General features: G+C 48.9%; 1 protein-coding gene across 3 annotated transcripts; it reads left to right on the forward strand.

Annotated features, from left to right (window-relative positions):
- The first annotated feature begins 275 nt into the window (after positions 1-275).
- Ccn1 (cellular communication network factor 1) lies at positions 276-3,314 on the forward strand. 3 transcript variants are annotated; one of them, XM_055614447.1, is made up of 5 exons: positions 276-489; positions 838-1,051; positions 1,447-1,821; positions 1,946-2,154; positions 2,369-3,314. In XM_055614447.1, exons 1-5 carry the CDS (start codon positions 427-429, stop codon positions 2,666-2,668), a joined length of 1,161 nt encoding a protein of 386 aa, XP_055470422.1. In that variant the 5' UTR covers positions 276-426; the 3' UTR covers positions 2,669-3,314. The 3 variants fall into 3 exon arrangements, with proteins under 3 accessions (XP_055470422.1, XP_055470421.1, XP_055470423.1); XM_055614446.1 differs by having other exon boundaries at positions 277-489; positions 2,366-3,314; XM_055614448.1 differs by having other exon boundaries at positions 277-489; positions 1,447-1,659; positions 2,366-3,314.
- Positions 3,315-19,196: the final 15,882 nt, after the last annotated feature.

Consider the following 19,196-nt stretch of genomic DNA (forward strand, 5'->3'; position numbering starts at 1 on the left):
AAATCATCACCCTCGCGCCCCAAGCATTCCGCCCTCCCCAAAGGAAGTCGTTATTTAAGGTGGAAAAAACGAACTTTTTTTTTTTTTTTTTTTTTGATGGATCTGAGAAGGGGAGGGGGGCCGTGCAACGGAGCCAGGGGAGGTGCTTGGCAGCGGCCCGCGCCAACCAACATTCCTGAGATGTTTGAGAATTCTGGAACGCGCAGACAGGGCCGACGTCACTGCAACACGCGGCGCCGAGGCAGGCGTTTATAAAGGGCGGGCTCCCGGCGCCGGGACAGAGCGTGAGCGACAGCCCCGAGAAGCCGCTCGCCGCCTCCGCGCCTCCGCCGGACCCCGGGAGGGCACGCCAGCGCCTCGGCCTCCCCGCGCCCCCGAGCATCCCAGCCCGCCGCGCTCGCCCCGGCTCCTTCCCACAGAGCCACCATGAGCTCCAGCACCGCCAGGGCGCTCGCTGTCGCCGTCACCATTCTCCACTTGGCCAGGCTGGTGAGTTGGACTTTTTTTTTTTTTTTTTTGAAACCACCGCTTCCCGGTCCGCCCTCTCCGACCATCTCCCTTTCCCCCTCCCGGGGCCTGATCTTTCACGGGACGGAAAGTTAGACTGAGAAGTTGGGAGGGAGCTGTTGCTTTAAGCCCCGACGACGTGTCCGGGGGGGCGGGGAGGGGGACTCCCCGGGGCGCAGCCGCCGGGGTGGCCGGGCTGGCGGGACGCGGCCGAGGCGCTCGCGGTGGCTGCAGCCGCACAGCCGGCCCCGTGGTCGGGTGGCCGGGTGGCCGGGGTGCGTCCCCGGGGCCGCGCGAAGCCGCCTCACGCGCCCCCTCTCCCGGCTCCAGGCGCTCTCCACCTGCCCCGCCGCCTGCCACTGCCCCCTAGAGGCGCCCAAGTGCGCCCCGGGAGTCGGCCTGGTCCGGGATGGCTGCGGCTGCTGTAAGATCTGCGCCAAGCAGCTCAACGAGGACTGCAGCAGGACGCAGCCCTGCGACCACACCAAGGGGCTGGAATGCAATTTCGGCGCCAGCTCCACGGCTCTGAAAGGGATCTGCCGGGGTAAGAGACTTGCGGTTTGGGCCCCTTTAAGAAAAAAAAAAAAAAAAAAAAAAAAAAGGAAAAAGAATAGTCTCCGTAGTCCAGAAGTTTAGTAATTTTGAGACCATGTATGGTGACGCTTTGTTGATGGTAGCTTGGCAGAAAGGCACATGATTTCAGCAGTCTGGAATGCAATTCAGGGTGTCTGGGCCCAGCGAAAAGCGCATACGGAAAAGCGATTCCTGACTAACGTATTGTTCAGCCCCAGAGTCTCGGGGGGGGGGGGGGGGGGGGGGGGGGGGCGGCTTGCAGGGAGCTCTGCCGTACGGCGGACCGAGCAGCGCCGAACGCGCCTGAGTCCCAGCCCGCGGCGGCCAGTCTCACCCTCGTCCCCTCCCTCGTGCTCGTCCTTACAGCCCGGTCAGAAGGCAGGCCCTGTGAGTACAACTCCAGGATCTATCAGAACGGCGAGAGCTTCCAGCCCAACTGTAAACATCAGTGCACATGTATCGATGGCGCCGTGGGCTGCCTCCCTCTGTGTCCCCAAGAGCTGTCCCTCCCCGATCTGGGCTGCCCCAACCCCCGGCTGCTGAAGGTCAACGGGCAGTGCTGCGAGGAGCGGGTCTGCGGTGAGGGCGGCGTGAAGGGCGGCGTGAAGGGCGGCCTGGACGGCCTGGGCGGCCTGGGCGGCCTGGGCGGCCTCCTGGGCCTCGATGCCTCCGAGGTGGAGCTGACGAGGAACAACGAGCTGATCGCGGTCGGGAAGGGCAGCTCGCTGAAGAGGCTCCCGGGTGAGTGGGCGCAGCCCTGGAGATCCCGGGCCCAGCTGCCTCCTCGGCCCGCAGCTTTGCAGGAGCCGGTGTGCGCGCGCGCGCGCGCCCCTAAGGAGCCTTCCGTGTCCTTCTCTCCCTCTAGTCTTCGGCACGGAGCCTCGAATCCTTTACAACCCCCTGCACGGCCACAAGTGCATCGTTCAGACCACGCCGTGGTCCCAGTGCTCCCGGAGCTGCGGGACTGGCATCTCCACGCGTGTTACCAATGACAACCCGGAGTGCCGCCTGGTGAAGGAGACCCGGATCTGTGAAGTGCGGCCTTGTGGACAGCCGGGGTACAGCAGCTTGAAGGTAAGTTCCTGCCGGGACTTGACCCTGACCCCACAGGTGGGTGGGATCCGAGTCCCCCTCTGTTCCAGGAGAACAGTCCATGACTGAGGGAAATGGCCGTTACGAAGCCCAACACTGTGTTCAGTGGTTCCAATGCACCCCTCACCCCCACCCCCCAACAAAGACAGCAACGAAAATCCCATCCCTGACTTCCTTTTGTTCTCTCTCCCAGAAGGGCAAGAAATGCAGCAAGACCAAGAAATCCCCGGAAGCGGTCAGGTTTACCTACGCAGGATGCTCCAGCGTGAAGAAGTACCGGCCCAAATACTGCGGCTCCTGCGTGGACGGCCGCTGCTGCACACCCCTGCAGACCAGGACCGTGAAGATGCGGTTCCAGTGCGAAGACGGGGAGATGTTTTCCAAGAACGTCATGATGATTCAGTCCTGCAAATGTAACTACAACTGCCCGCACCCCAACGAGGCGTCTTTTCGCCTCTACAGCCTGTTCAATGACATCCACAAGTTCAGGGACTAACCGCCTCCCGGGTGCCCGGCGTGGGGTGGACAGAGACTCGCGAGCATCGCGGGTGGGGTGGTGGGGTGAAGGGGCTCAATGTAGGAGGGATGCCTTGCTCATTATTGAGTAGCATTAAGGTATTTCGAAACTGCCAAGGGGGCTGTGTGGACGGCCGGTGACGCAGCCGCAGTTGGAGAATACTTCGCTTCATAGTACTGGAGCTCGTGTTATGCTTCATTTTGGAGCGTGCTGTGTGGGTGACGTTCTGTTTTCTGTTTGTAAATTATTTGCTAAGCGTATTTTTTTTTTCTCTAGATCTATTTCCCACCCACCCCCCCCCTCTTGGGTCTACAGTCGTAACAGAGATAATATGATTTGCCTGGGGAAGGGCCTGTTTGTCCTTTGACAGTAACTGAAGGGGCCTCCCGTTCCTTTCTGAGGGGGGCGGACACTCTGTGAGTGTCGGAGAGGCAGCTGCCTGCACTCTAAACTGCAAACAGAAACCAGGTGTTTTGAGACTGAATGTTTTTATTTATCAAAGTGTAGCTTTTGGGGAGGGAGGGGAAATGTAATACTGGAATAATTTGTAAATGATTTTAATTTTATATCAGTGAAGAGAATTTATTTATGAAATTAATCATTTAATAAAGAAATATTTACCTAATATCTGAGTGTATGCTGTTCAGTACTGTTAGAGACCATCTAAGTTATCAGGAACACTTGTTCCTGTCAGTCATTCCAACAGGATTTTGAGGACCTACTGTGTGTCAAGAACTGCTCTAGATGTCCTGCTTGGGTGACAGTGAGCTGACCGAGGAGAGAAAATAGCGCAGTGGTTGCTGTTGCAAATCTCTACAGGGACAATGCTGGCATATAAGTCATCAGGTTGGAGATCAAAGTACTGAACACAGGCATTATGAAGCATAAAAAGGAAGCTGAAATTTAATTTGTTAATCCAAATCAATGATTTATTTTCATAAGAATCCAAAGGAAAGCCTAACAGTGCCCATTACTCACACAAGTTTCTTATTTTAGCTTCAGGGTGATTCTGTGTATCACATAAGTAGAGGTGGGGAAACCTTTTAATAACCTCCGACCATAACTGCACGGTTGAAGTGTAACTAAAGGTTAGGGAAGCTGCTTTAACATTTTATCCTTGGCTGGTACCAGAAGGGGAGACTGTTCTTGGGATCTATGGTATCCCTGGTTTGTTAATGAGTTTGAAGCAAAGACTTGTGTTAATCCTAATAAGCCAGTGATTAGGTAAACACGCTGCCAAATGTAAAAGAATGTGAGGAATTTCAAGTACTTTCCAACCGCTAAAGGACCATTGCAAACCACCGGCTTCCTTTTAATAGTATACATTATATTGATGGCAGAGAGAGCTTTTAGATAGACTGGGCTCTCCAGAGGTCAAAGGCTAGACTGAGCATTCTTAAAAGAAAGGGCCTGACTGTGGGTCTAGGAGAGGTAGAGACAGCTGCATTAACATTTGTGAAAAAAAAAAAAAAAAGCCAGTAGCCTGTGTTAGAAAAATCTACATCTTTAGAAAGCGCAGACAATAAACCTTTTATAGAGAGAAATTTTCCTTTCACCGTCAGTTCTGGCTCCCATTCAAATCCATAGTGAGATATTTTAGTCTGCACTTGAGGAGAGTACTTGAATCTTTAGACATGAGAGAAAGTGCTTTAAGAGGTGGGGGCAGGACAGCTCTTGGGATTCTAGAAGGGAGTTTTCTCAATAGATGAATTAATATTGATGATTTGATGGAGCCTAAGACCCACTTCCCCACTATCTGTCTTAGACCCTACGAAATGAACAGTTAGGAAAATCTCCAACCACAAGTCTCCCACCTCTAACCTCGACAGCACCTTGCCTGAAATACTGCAAATTGTACTTTCAGAACGGCCAGTTTTTCTGGCCAGAGGCATTGGAGTATTAAGGTATTTGGGATTTAAACTCGGCTATGGTGTGGGTGCAGCTAAGCTTGCCAGTGTGTGGTATTAACATGTGAATGATGGCTATTGAAGGTGAGAGGGGTTTGTGGGGCAGTCCTGTTGGGCAGAATCCAGAAGCAAAGATGTTCTGGTTCCTCGGCGTGAATCCTGAGATGCTTCCTTGAGAGAGCCCACAAGCTCCCCAACACGCAGGTTGCAGAGAGCTGTCGCGTGGGAGTACCACATGTGCAAAAGGTGTTTGTGCAAAGCATCTCAAAAGAGGGACAATGTAGCTGAGAGAAACAGTGGATCTCTGAAAGGTCTCCCAGAACTCACAGTGATGGTGACCAGATTGGGAGCAGGAGCCACAAGAGTGCTTGCTCAGTTTGTACAGTAAGCAAAAGCGAAGCACGCTCATTTATTCAGACAGAAAAGAACTGACGGATATTTAAATACAGTAATACAGAAAGTATTGAAGAACCTAAAACCAGTAGAGAATGAAATTACAGTAGTCAGAGCACACAAAATCAACTATACCTGGAGTGGATCTCATTTGGGTCCACCACTGTGAAAACAGGAGTCACCTATCTTTACATATATGACATGCGTTGTGGTGTATGTAACAGCAGTATGCCAGCCACAGTAAAGATTTCTCATGGTTCTCTTTTGATCGCAGCCCAGTGATTCTGGGATGGTTTCTGGTAGATTTAAGACTGGAGTATTATAGAATGACCTCAGAATCTTAAGCAGTCAATGAATTTTAAGAAATATTCTGAGACACGCAGCAGCCCAGCCAGTGGTCTTGCTGGGATGCTGGTTCCCATGAATGCTATACACCGGCCATTCCACAAAGAGATGGAACTGAGTCAAAATTAGAAAAGCGTGTTTTAAAGTTCTTTTTCCAGTAGTGGGAACATAGTTGATCTGTCCACAATGTCTTCTGCTAGGCTTCGGGCACTATTGGGAAGTCTGTTGAGTAATAAACAGCCTAGATCGAACACAACTGCAGGACAGAGCAGAGCTGAGTTCTGGGCAGAATGACAGGTGACTGGCTAAAAAGAATCCCACACTGGAGTCGGAGTTCTGTTTTCATGGCACCATCTCTGTCGCAAGCTTACGAGGTAATTCGAGGAAAGTTTCTTGGTCACTCTCTTCTGTGTGAAAATGAGAAAATGTCTTTCGGAATTTGTTTAAAGATTTACTTTTCTTTTATGTGTTTTCGTGCTTTGCATGCATGCGTCAGTATGCACCACTACACATGCAGGGCCTGTGGAGGCCGAAGAGGGTGTCGGATCTCCCATAACTGGAGTTGGGTACTAAGGATGAAACTCCTGTCCTCCGGAAGAGTAGTAAGTGCTTTTAAACTTTGGGCCATCTCCCCAGCCCCAAACCTTTAGAATTCTTGTTGAAAATGAAAATGTCCTAGACAATTATCATAGAGGCTCTCTGGTGCATTCTTCTTAACATCTCCTAGGCTGTTGCCTTAAATCACATGGATCTGTGAAGCCCAAACTGTCCAACTCTTTCTAGGGTTCAATGCACTCATTTCCATGAAGCCTTTAAAAGTATGTTGTCGAGGGACTGCCTCTGACATAATCTGATTGGCCTGCTCTTTGATCACCTCCCCCTGAGAGGGGAGCAGCCTTACCAGGCCACGGCAGAGGACAATGCAGCCACTTTTGATGAGAACTGATAGACTAAGATCAGAAAGGAGAGGAGAACCTCCCCTATCAGTGGACTTGGGGAGGGGCATGCATGCAGAAAGGGGAGGGAGAGTGGGGTTGGGAGGGGAGGAGGGAGGGGCTTATGGGGGAATACAAAATGAATAAAGTGTAATTAATTAAAAAAAAGATGAAAAAAAACTATCAGTAAGTTACAGAAATAAGCATAAGATTTAATGAGTAATCTTAAAAAACGCATGGCAATGGAATAAAAGTAAACTTTCATACAAAAAAAATAATTAACTAATACATGCATTTGCTTGGTGTGTGTATTAATGATGTACGTGCGTGAGGGCAGGAGCTTGCCTGGACTGCACAGAACATCAAGTTGATTCTCTTGTGTTGGAGCTACCCTGCTGCAGTTCTTGCTTGGATAGTCATTTTGAGCTTGGTGCTAAAGGCAGAACTCCCTCCCGGCCTCCCCTGCTCTCTGCCTGACTTCTTTTAGAGACAGATGCTCCTGGCCACACTTGATATATGACCTCGGGCACAGCTCCTTGCCAGCCCTCCCCTCTCTGTGCCTACATGTTAATTAAGCCCTGACATTCTACTCTTAGGATGGGAGCGTGCTGTACAGTGCAAATCAAGCACCCTTGAAGTGCCTAGTTTCAACCAATCATGTAACCTATTCTTGGAGCCCCACCCCCATCCCCTAGGGGTATATATTTTTTGTTTTGTTTTGGAATTAAAGTTGAACTAGTTGAATTCAAGTTGAACTAGCCATCAGCTTGCACTGTTCTCGCCAGCCATTCCAGGTTTCGGGCCTGTTCCTATTCTGACTTCCTTCAGACTGTGGTGTGGGAGTGTAAGCCAAATCAACCCTTTCCTCCCCCCCCCCCAAAAAAAAGCATGTTGTCAGAACCTTCTTTAGCACCCAACACCCTTAGTTCATGAGACCCATGGAGGTCCCTGGACCTCACAGCACAGGTCCATACTCTCACCTCACAGATTTTCTCTGGAACCTGAGCCTCATTATCGTCACTGTCCTAATAATGGATGCTTTAAATCAAAGCACATGCTTTAAGCATGATTATGTATGTGTCCTGTGAATAAGACCAGACATTGTGACACTTTCACTGGTTATCATTCCTCTACAGAATCTTACAAATACAATTCCTTTAACACATCCTGCATCTTTAAAAAGGTGTTCCAGTTCCCACACACTCTGCTCATATACTCTTCTGGGCAAACATGCACACCTAAGCTACCATCATCTCTTGTCTGAGTTATTGAATGGCCTCCTCACTTGTGACAGTGTGTCCTTCCAAAGGAGGCTGCAACAGCATCTCCTGTTCTACCTGCACTCCTGTCATGTAGAACATGGCTTCCATGTTATTAAGCGAAGGATGTCTCCCATTGTCTTGAATGTGAGTTTTTTCAGTGCCAGCTCAGAGTGGAGTTCTGGGGTGCTCCCTTCCTCTCTTTTCAGATGAGCTTCCAGGAAAAGGAGCACCATTCCTCAGGGCTCAGCGGACTATGAGAAGTAGCCCGATCTTTCATGAAGTGGTCCTGGAGAATGAGTTGGTATGAGCAGAAGGAGAAAAGGTCGAGGAGTGTGTGAGCAGCCTGTCTGCACAAGCAAACTATCTAGAAGGTGAACCCCCTCCCTCAGTTGTGTCAACCGACACAACTGCGAATCAGACACACACTGCTTGAGTCTCTCCCCTAGTCCTGAGCCATGCGTGATGAGCACAGTAGGGAAAGCTTTAGGTGGTTCACAACAGATAAAGAAAACAGACATTTTTGTCCTCCAAGGATCAGTTCTTTGCAAAAGAGCCCCGGTGACTCTGAAATGGAAATCAGAGTTTGTCAACTATGGCTTAAGGGATCCAGTGGTGTCCCGTTGCTCTTGGAATAAGGCTCAGCTTCTCACTTGTCACATGGGTCTAGTTGTGCCTATTTGTCATCAGCCCCCCTTGCTACTGATCTTTGTCTTCTCTGAAAAAAGGCACACCAGGTTGCTGAACAGATGTTTCTGAAGACTGGAGTCCAGTTCCCAGCTCGCAACTAGCTATAACTCCAGCTCCAGGAGGGCCAAAGGCAAAGAGAACTAATTAGAAATCGGGTTCATTATTAGCAAAGCCCAATCTAGAACATCCCTTTCTCAAAGTGAGGGCTTTAGAACATTAATTTTCACCGGTGTTAAGACTATTTCACCCTGAGAAAGAACAGATTGCTTTCAATCACTGTACCTCCTCAGGCCCCGCCCTCTGCTTCCTCCTACAATTCCAGTCTGTATTTTTGTAGAGAAGTGCCTACTCCATTTATAAAACCATGTCACATTTTCCACCTGACACCAGACAAGTTAATCAAAGATATACAGCGCATCCTGAACACAAGCTGAATTTAACCATCTATTTTTGTAGTAACCAAAGAGGCTATTGGGCACAAGGGGAGGGGAGGGCTGCTGCAGATAACAATGAGGGGTGTGTTTTAGGATATTTAAAGATATAGCTCCAGGTCCTACTTTCAAATAAATAATTCTTTTTCAGATATGTTCAAGAAACTCCTGAACAATGGAAGATTGGTCTATGTAATCAGTTACTGGCTCGGTAGGCAGGAGCAGAAGAGACAGTAGAAGGTAGAGGATTTATTGTCTGAGCTTGCCCCAGACTGAGGCACTTGGGGCACAGGAAGGCACTTAAGCTCCATGATACAGGTCCTTGGTATTATGTGCTGTTTCTACACAAGACTTCCATCAATAGGCTTCCTAAAGTTGAGTCAGCATTCCCAGAGACTCACTGCAAGTATGTCACCAGCGAACAGAGATCAATTCTATATATTTAGAAGTTTTGCTAGTTAGAGCAAATGCATTCACCCATAACAGGAATTTAAATTTCAGGCTCCTGGCAAAGGCTTTCTGAAAGGTCCCTCCCATATTCCAAATTTAGTTTGTTCTTGGAAAGGAGCCCATGCCTTGAGTTGACCTCTTGCATTTAAGATGATACTTGGCCATTTAAAGTGTTTTGCAATGTTTGGGGTTTCTTGTTGCTATTTTGCCTTTATAAAAGGAAGGCATACAGAGACAAATTCCCCATGATAAGAATGTCAGAAAATCTCTAGTACACTCTGTCTCTTTCTCTGTTTCTCTCTATATATCTCTCCCTCCCTCTCTCTCTCTCTCACACACACATGCACAAAAACACACACACACCACACACTCATACAAAAGCACAGCCAGCCAGTATTAAGTAGGTAACACATATTCTCGGACTCAGCATCCATTGATCAAAAGTAGATCATTAATTCAAGAGGACAGATGGTAGTTACACTTACTGTGGCTCCTAAATAACTTAGTGAGTCTTTGTTATTCACAGGCCTTCACTCTATCAACAATGTGACAAACATATTTAAACACTTGGCATGGTAGGTACTATCGAGGCCCACCCAACAGCCATGACTCGTGTCCTTGAGTCCTTCCTGCACCAGCAGAGCCTCAGTGTAGACTGAGTTTTCTGCCTTCCCTATGTCCTGAGAAGGAAATCCCCCATCTCCACCCTCACCCTTAAGGATTGCATCAGGACTGCTTTAGATCACCATGACTTAATCTCATCAAGGATACTGAAAGAGAATCTCGGAGGGGAGGAAACGCTCCAGAGGATATCCTCGATAATAAAAAGCTGAGGAGAGGAAATGCCTTTCTTCTCTGCTGGACACCACCCCTCCTGAAGGCCCAGGAGAATGAATGGACAGCAATAAGGAACCTCTGTGCACTTGAATGGACTTGAGCTGCTGAATCACCCAATCCTAGTTCCTGTGACCTTCTTGTTGAGTGTGACAATAAATCCCTTATTATTTAAGCTATTCTGGTGAGGCAACTGTTGCTTACAGGTAAAGCTATTCTAATTCATACACTTGGCTTTTCTTTTCCTCTCTCTCTCTCTCTTTTTCTCTCTCTCTCTCTCTCTCTCTCCTTTCTTTTTTGAATGTTTATGGAGGGTCATCCTCAAAAGGGAAGGAAGTACTTTTAGATGTGAATGAATTCGGAAAAAATCCAATCAACCAACAGAACTACCCAAAATCTAGTGGAAACTTGATTCTTTCATTCATTTCCTGAATAAAAATCCCATGACAGGCTATGGGCCAACTAGACATGGTTGGCAAGAAAGGAAATACTTAGACACATTCACCAGTCTGAAAAAGCTCACAAGTGGCAGATTGTCATGTGTATAAATAATTCTAGTGCACGATAACACTACCAGTGTGGCTGCATAGAAGGACAGAGTCTTGTCAGAGAACCTCCATGTGGCACAGGAAAACTAAGTTTTGAAGGATGAATAGGTATCTTTACCTGGGTGGGGGGGGGCACCTCCATAATCAGAAAATGTCACAGTATTTAAAGCCCAGGGACATTCTCAGAGTCTATATTATAGTCTCAGGCATGTCCTGAGTAGTAACAGCCATCTTGTATTTTGCTGTTAAGAATAAAAAGGAGAAAAGCAGTATAAGGCTGGGAAGATATGCTTGGGTAACAGGGCTAGCCTGTGCTATCCATGGGAGTTGCCTTCAAAAATCCCTAATCACCTTGGGAATGAGAAGTGCCAGCCTATGAAGAAGGACGGGTTAGCACCGATATCACCAGCTGGAACCAGTTACTGTCACCTCAGTTTGCCAGTGCGTCACAGCTTCAGAGAAAGAGAAGTCAGCCCACAGCAACCTCGGCAGGTTGGCCTCATGCTGACAGGAAGTGACCTTCTGATGGTCACTTCAGGCAGCCTCATGGACCCAGCAGTAGAAGCTGAAAGGAGGCTTGGATGAGCATTACATATCTGATGCTCTTGTGTTTGGACAACAAACCACACAGAATCAGGCAGGAAGCTGTCCCTTAAGGGCTTCATGTTCCTCCAGGAGTGATGTGTATGTGTGGCTTTCATGTTCAGAATGCCAGAACCTGCACCAATGTGGCATGCTGGCAGAGGAGCTCCAGCAGCTATTTCTACTTCAGCTGCTCCTCCAGATGAAACAGAACTGCTACAGTCCCCTTCTGACCCCATTGGGTGTTGGAGGGGGCACAGGGATGCAATGACTACCTTTACGTGCCAAACAAGAACTGCACAGAAGCGCATAGCCTTTGTGTTCTGCAACAATCACTGAAGGCTTGTGGCTAGGGAGATGGCTCTGTGGTTAAGAGCACTATTGCCCTTGCAGAGGATCTGGGTTCAGTTCTCAGTAGCCATGTGGTGATTTGCAATTAGCTATAACCCCAGTTCCAAGGGACTGGACAACCTCTTCTGACTTCTGCAAGCATTGGGCACACACATGGTGTATGCATACACATGCAGACAAAACATTCACACACATAAAATAAAATAAGTAAACTTAAAAATTTTTTAAGTGAGAAACAAAATAAAACTGAAGTTCAGCCATGGTAGCACATGCCTGCAGTGCCAGGACTTGGCAGGCTGAGGCCACGAGTTTGAGGGTAGCCTAGTCTTCATAATGAATTTCAAGCCACCTTGGCCTGCAGGACAAGACCCTGTTTTAAAACAGCATAGCAGTAGTAACAGAAGTTAAGGACCTTGGGCAGTATTATTCTGTCAACACATTTGTTCTAAACCTCTTGCTGCTATCTGGCTATGAGCAAGGACTCCTAAGAATGTTTTTTACTCCTGATGGTAACCCTAGGCTTGGCCCAGAAGCTGTATATTCTCTTCATGCTCCCATAAATCAAAAACCAGGTCCCCTGGCACACATTTAAATAAATAGGACATGGTAGTGATTCAGCTCCAGCAGCTGGAGCCACTGACGTTGGGGTGAGGAATAATTTATCCGAGAGAGAGAGAGAGAGAGAGAGAGAGAGAGAGAGAGAAGAAATCCCCCGTGATATTAGTAGATTGTAAGACTCTTTTTTTCCTCCTGAATTTTGGCCAAGAAGCCAAGATTAGCAATCACTTGTTCTCTTTGTGTAATCAGCTCCTGGCTCAATCACAGAAATTCTCTGGTTTACATAAATCTATACACCTGTATCTATCCCTCTGTGTGTATGCACACATATGTGGAGAGAGAGATTGAGAGACGGAGAGCAAGAGAGGAAGACTCTTCCATCCAGGAGTCAGAGAGCCAACATCAATAGTCTCATGTCCTGGCCTTGAAGGACTGCCTTCTAGACTGCTCCCTGCTTCTGGTGGCTCATAGGAAGGGAACCAGAGTGAGGCCGCACATTGTCTCTCACCATCAAAGCAGAGAAAGGGAGGTGAGTTCATCCTTGCTCCCTAGATAAAGGGATCAGGCCTCTTTCTTTCTTTCTTTCTTTCTTTCTTTCTTTCTTTCTTTCTTTCTTTCTTTCATTCTTTTTGCAAAGTGAACCCCATATTGTGCATTTACACAGGCTCAACCTTCCAGCATCCACTCCTAGTTGGATTCCTGTATCATTAAGCTACAGCTTTGCACTTCTGTGTGCCCTGTTCATCCATGTGATACTGTGGCCACTGCAAGCTATGCCATCAGTTTATGTACCACCAAGAAAAGCCCATCAATTCAACTGGGACACACGTGGGCTTGGAGAGCGCTCTGTTGGTAGAGTGGTTATCTAGCAGGCTAGGCTCAGTCCCATCACCTCATAAATGGGGTGACGCATGCCTGTAATCCTAGCACTGGGTGGTAGAGATGGAGGAGCAGGAGGAGTTCAGAGGGTTCTCAATTATAGTTCAAGGACAACTGGGATATATGAGACCCTGTCTCAAAAAAAAAAAAAAAATCACATGTTGCCCACAATAAGATATTTGTTTTTCAAAACTGGTAGGCTTAGAAAAAGTTCCAGCAACAGTGAAGTTGTTGAACCTCCCTGATTACGAGTTCCAGGCAGCCCCAGAACAGGCTTTGCTGTCTTCTGTGCTTTGCTATGTCGAGCACAGCATCCGGTGACAGAAATCCTGGAGAGTAAGGATGCGTGAGTGAGTGACGAGTTCATGTGATCCCTGTCTTCTCCCCACAGAAGTGGGAAACAAGCTGTTCATGCAGAGGTGGGAAGGCCTCGGGTGGACCTTGCTCTTCCTGTGGCACAAGTATAACATCAGAAACCTCCAGGCTCCTGCTGTCTGGGCTGGACAGACGCACTGTGTGTGTGTGGGGGGGGGCTTCACACCCACATCCCTAACATTCTGTGGAGCAGCTCTCCACCTACTTCTTTAAAGCCTGGGCAGCTGTAGCCAGACCCGCTTCCATGCTAGGCTCCCTGGGGCCCTATTTATGTTTCTCCTGAAAACCGGTGTGCCATATCAAACTCCTGAAAATAAAACCACAGTTTCAGTGGCTCGAGGGAGCTGGCTATTTACAGGACATTGCTGGCCAGTTCGTGTGCCCAGTCACTAACCATTACCGGGTCTATCTTGCGCATAACTTTGGGTTTCTGTGTATCTTGTTCTCGTAGCACAAGGCACACCCTGGTATTGAGTTTCCCCACAGTAGGGCTGTGTGCTAGGTCAGTGGCTTGCAAAGCTTTGGCCATGACCGACCTATCTCCCTTGAGAGCCTGGTTTGCTCGGGCTCCAGTTAACCAAACTCCTTTTCCCAGGTGCCCTGGCTTTTGCCCTGTGAAAAGGAGCAAACAGAAACCGCATTTTGCTTTGCTTCACTCCTTTAAAATGAAGCTATATCTCTGACCAGAGTTTCACGCCAGCCTCCAGGAGATGGGCCACAGTGATAGTGTGGGCACAAACGCTTGCCCAGTTAGGAGTGTAAGTGAGCCTGCTACAGTGACAGAGGGAGAGGGCTCCATAGCAGAGCATGTAGCCTGAGCATGGAGGCACTTCGGGTTGAGAGGCACCTCTTTGAGGGTGAAGGAGATGAGCAGGACTCAGCTTCTGGTTTGGAGGCACCTGCCACCCAGTCAGATTTTCCTGGGCTCCAGGGTATGATGTCTCCACACCAGGAGACATCCAGGAACCGGGAGAGTTTTAAATTTGGGAGTAGGACCTAAAAGCTGAGTCTTGGAAGAGAAAGAAAAGGGGAAAGCTCATTGAGACGGTGGGATTGTGTGTGAGAAGGCATAGATGTGAAAACCACAGGACACCCAGGGAGGAAGGAGCTACCTTACTTTCTCGGTTTCCCAGTGCCCCTTAGCTTTCATCCTGAGCCAGACAGTGAAATGCTTCCCTCACCTGAGCCATCCTTGCCGGGTCTGCCTGAGGCCTGTTTCTCACAAACTTGTGAGCCTGTGCTTTTCTCTCTAGCCCCCTGGCTGCTGGTGAAGTTGTTCATCCCCATTCCCTCCCACCCCCCGATCCCCGTCAGGACCTAGGGCCCAAAGCTCTAAAAAGACCTCCTCTGTTGTTTTGTGGGCCAGAGGCTGAGAGGCTGAGAAGAACATCTTCAGGCGCACAGGGACCCTGGGCAGGGCTGCACTGTTCAATAGAAACATCCGGTGACTTCCTTATACCTCCTTAGTCTTCTTCCTTAGTTCCTCCTGAAGGCCCTGCTTCTGAAGCCCATGATCACACTGGCCAGGGCTGAGCCTCTGTGTTGGCCTCAAGAGCATGACAAAGCTCAAGTTATCCCAGACTCTCTCTTAAAGCGGTGAGAGATGGTAGACAGCAGACGGTACGTGTGGTCCTCGCTTCCCTGGTCCCCCAGCTCGGTCTCTTAGGGTAAGTTCTGAGGATTCCAGCTGAGTGCTGTCTTCAGCCGTGGAGAATTCTCCCGGTCACTATTAAGTGTGTCTCATCTGTCATACTTCTAAGACAAACCTCAGCAGGTGGGCACTGTGGAGACAGTGCTTGCTATGCAAGCTTGGGGCTGGCAGTTTGGTCTCCAGCAACCATGAAAAGAGCTGGGTGTGATGGCCGACACTAGGAATCTCAGTGCTGGGAGGAAGGAAGCCAAGGGCCTGGGCAGTCAGAGCCACCTTTTCTACTGGGGCTGAGTCTGGGGAGTCTGGAATCCTTCTGAGTATTAAGTGGAGACCTGTCTTCCTCGACTGCCAGTGACTGGTCCTGGTCCTCCTGAGGGTCCATAGGATGAATCTAAATCTCTCAGCTGTCATCCTGAAGGCTTGCAAGCAACGTGCTTCATCCCCCTCAGGGCTGGAAGACTGCTCTCTTCTGCTTTCGCTCCTGGGATAAACACACGTCTATAATTATGCCACCCGCCATCTGGTCTTCAGGTCTCATTTCTCAGCCTGCTTGCTTTTGGCTTCACCTACCTCCGTTTATCAGAGTCACTCTACAAATCCGAGAGCTGGGTGGGTCCTCCTGATTTTCTCTGCAAGCTGCTCACAGCCTTTGACAATTCACTTTGTGTATGCATCTTTCTTCCCAACTGACCCACAAGCGCTTACTCCTGGCTCCCACATGGCCCAGTGTAAAAGTACAGGCTTCAATTCCAGAATCTAAGATGGGCACGCAACAGCAGAAGTATGCCTTTGCTATCTGTGGCTATTCCCAGCCCTTAGCCCCAAACCTGGAAACCAGCAGGTGCTCAAATACATTGTCAGTGAACAAGTGTGTTTGTTTAAAGGCAAGCAGGCTGAGTTTGACTTTAATTTCTTCACAGAGGGCCGGGCTAATGGCTAACTGCTCCAAGGTTTCTGTCCCAGCCTTCTATAAGGGACTGTTGCTTCTAGTAGCTCTGTCAACTTATGAACATAAATTTAGGACCTGACACGTTCTTAGTGAGCCCTTCCACAATTCTGTGGCTTCAAATGACTGTTCTGCCTTTTGCCTTGTCTTGACAGGTGAGGTTCAGCTGTGAGGTAACTCATTTGGCTCTGGCCTGGCTGGGGCTAGAACATGCCAACACCCTCTCATTCATCTTCTGTGGTCTTTGTTCTTGAAGATTCTTCTATTCAACCTAAGCTTCTTTTGGTTTGTTAGTCTTGAGAAAGGATCTCAGTATGTAACTCTGGCTGACTTGGAACGTACTGTATATACCAGACTGGCCTTGAACTCTAGAGCTCTGCCTGGCCTGGCCTCCCACAGAAGGCTGGATTAAAGGCAAGCATCGCCATGCCTGGCCTAGCCTAAACTCCTTTACATCAGAGAACTGGTCTCTAGGCTAGAGTGCTCAAACAGGATAGGGCCCATAAGCGAGCCAGGCCCACTAAGCACTGAGTGCCTTACACTTACCAGTGATTCAAGGAACAAAACAAACCAGGGTCGATGTGGGAGTGAACTTCACAAGGTTCGCTGGGTGAGGTGGTTCACTGGGGCCAAGAAGGTTCTCATTTTTCTCTTGATTGGTTAATTGAGTGGCACTGGGCATTAAACCTAGGGCCTCCTGCATGACAGATAGGGACTCTACCCAACTGAGCTGTATCTTTAACCCTAAGCCCCCCTTCCACTTTTTAATTTTACGTATTTATTTACTTATTTTTGTTTTTCATAATGTGTGTGTGGTGGGGAGGGGTCTGTGCATGTGGGTATACCCAGAGGGTACATGTGAGTACCCAGAGAGGCCAGAAGAGTCAGGTCCCTCTGGAGCTGGAGTCACAGACAATGGTGGGCTCTGTAGGACTGATGCTAAGACCCAAACTCCAGTCCTCCGGAAGAGCAGGGTGGGCTCCGAAGCACTGAGCTAGCTCTGCAGCTCCTTGTCTTCACTTTTAAACCGAGCATCTGTAAGCTGCCCAGGCTGGCCCGGCACTCACTCTAGTCCAGGCAGGCCAGGACGTGGCATCCTCCTGCTCGGACTCTGCAGCAGCTGGGATAACAGGCCTGGACCACTGCTTTACTCCTACTACATTTCATTGTTACATTTTCCGGAGATGGGCCATCCCAGTGATGCTGATGGAAGTGACGGAGACGGTGGTGTGGTAAGGAAGATCCCATGTCCATGCTCCAGATGGTCCTTTACATGTTCACATTACAACTCACACAGACTTATCATTTCCTGCTTACACGCAGGGGAAGTGGGGTTCTTAGAGCCTTGTAGGCTTCTCAGAGCCTCATGGTTAGTTAAAAGCAAAACTTCAACCTTAGCCTCCGCCTCCTAAGCATTGCCAGTTGTCTTCAGGATCTGCACTTTCACTTCAGACATGTAATAGCTCTCTTTGCAAAAGTATTGAAAGAATTCTAATAGAGGAGCCAGAAGATAACTTTTTATTCTCTGGAATTCTTCAAATGTTTAAATCTCACTTTGTCCTAGGGCATTTTGTCTTCTTCCACTTCACTTAGGTGATCCCCCTGAGGAAGGAAGGTGCCCTAAAGTATTGATCATGCAGTAGGACCGAGATGTTAGGTATCAGAAACAAGGGTCCAGAAAGACTTGATGCTCACTGCTACAGGGCAGGCTTCCCATTTAAGAAGGGAGTTTGAACTTGAAGCCAATCTTAGCTCCAGCCACACTGTCTGGGTCACCAGCGTAATTGGACCCCAAGTGGAGGGCTATGCTTTCTTCTTTATCTACCCTGGTAAATTATTAAAGGGCTCTTCTGCCCTGGGGAGATCATTAACTACCAGGAGGCTGAGAAAGCATCCTCAGGTGCAACAGAGGGAACCAGGGCAGCCTCTGCCTGTTAGCCAGAGTGAAGAAGAGGCCTCTATCAGGCAAGAAAGGGTGGGGATGGGGGCTATGTGCAAGACGGGCCAAGCAAGAAGTGCTGGCAGATTTCAGACACAGCAGATGATACCAACCCATCTTCCCTGATGGTTGTATGGCATGTGCACCCGCACCAAACCACCGCCTTCCTTCTCCCTGGAGAGCAAAACCCCGGAGTGGCAGCTGTTTCTTAGGTGAAATAGAGCCTGGGGCAAGTGCCACTGGTCATGAGGCAATGTTTGTGCTGATGACATGGGACAATAGAACTGGACAGGAGTTACAGACACAGAGCTCAGTCTTGTCCCGAATCCAGCCTCCTCATGGCCTACTGAGGTGACATGGAAAGTGGAGTGGCATAGCCAGCATGCCCTAGATAAGATGAGAATCCACATCTCCTTCTTCCGGGGCAGGGCCTTTTCTTCCGCACAGATGCCATGAAGGCCAGACCAGCGTAAGCACTTCCACAGGGTCAGAAAACTGGAGGGCCAAGAACCCACAGAGTCATTAGTGCCTCACCCGGCCTTCACTCTCCTCTTTTTAGAAAGCCATGCTGCTGCTGGAGTTCTCTCAAGCTTTCCCCTCAGCTTTTCCATCCATAAGAGCGGCCCAAGTGTAATCTCTCACTCTTTCCTTGCTTACGGGGCTTGGAAGAACTTCTGAGTTATTGTGCAGTTTATCTTTGGAGAGAATCATTCTCTAGAACTTGTCTGTGGAGAATGCAGCCTGGCCTGATAGACCCTCATTTATTCTGTTCCCAGAATCTCACTCTCTCTCTCTCCCTGTCTCTGTCTCTGTCTTGACTGTTGTTGACTAAAAGATGGCATTTGCCCTCTGAACCTCATTGTAACAATCCTGTCAATCACAGGATGAAAGTTGGTGAGGAAAAGAATAATGAGACAGGAGAGACAAGCTGTGGAGAAAGCTTTGTTTATGGTATTTAAATCCACTAATAGATCCAGGTACACCTCTGAGAACAGTGCCTCAGGTTAACGGTTCTTGTACTTAGGGGAAGTGACAAACATTCTAACTCAAGAGGTGTGGGAGGTGTGAGGTTTGGGAGGCATCATGGCAGGGACAGAGGCCGGAGATGGGACCAGTACCTTCATCTCTGGCACTAGGAGGCTCCTCCGTGGTGGAGCTGTTGCTAGTTTCAAAGAGTTAAAGAGTGTGTAGGTTAGGCTCATTGAGATCAAGTGTTTCCCAGGGCCCAAGCGTTTGGCAATGAGAGGCTTGGCCAGAGACCCAGGGAAACTAGAGTTCAGGGACCCTGTTTCCTCATGGGGCAACTGGAGGAGACTACATGTCCCCAGAGCCTTGGAGGACAAGCTGTCCTTGGCCCAGGAAAAGGCATTTCAGGTAGTAGGGGGGGGCAGCTTGACAGAAACAAGGAGGGTGTCCTGGGGGCCTAGGGGGTCT

Source organism: Psammomys obesus, unplaced genomic scaffold, assembly GCF_907164565.1.
Source record: "Psammomys obesus unplaced genomic scaffold, mPsaObe1.curated_primary_1811, whole genome shotgun sequence".
Taxonomy (NCBI): domain Eukaryota; kingdom Metazoa; phylum Chordata; class Mammalia; order Rodentia; family Muridae; genus Psammomys; species Psammomys obesus.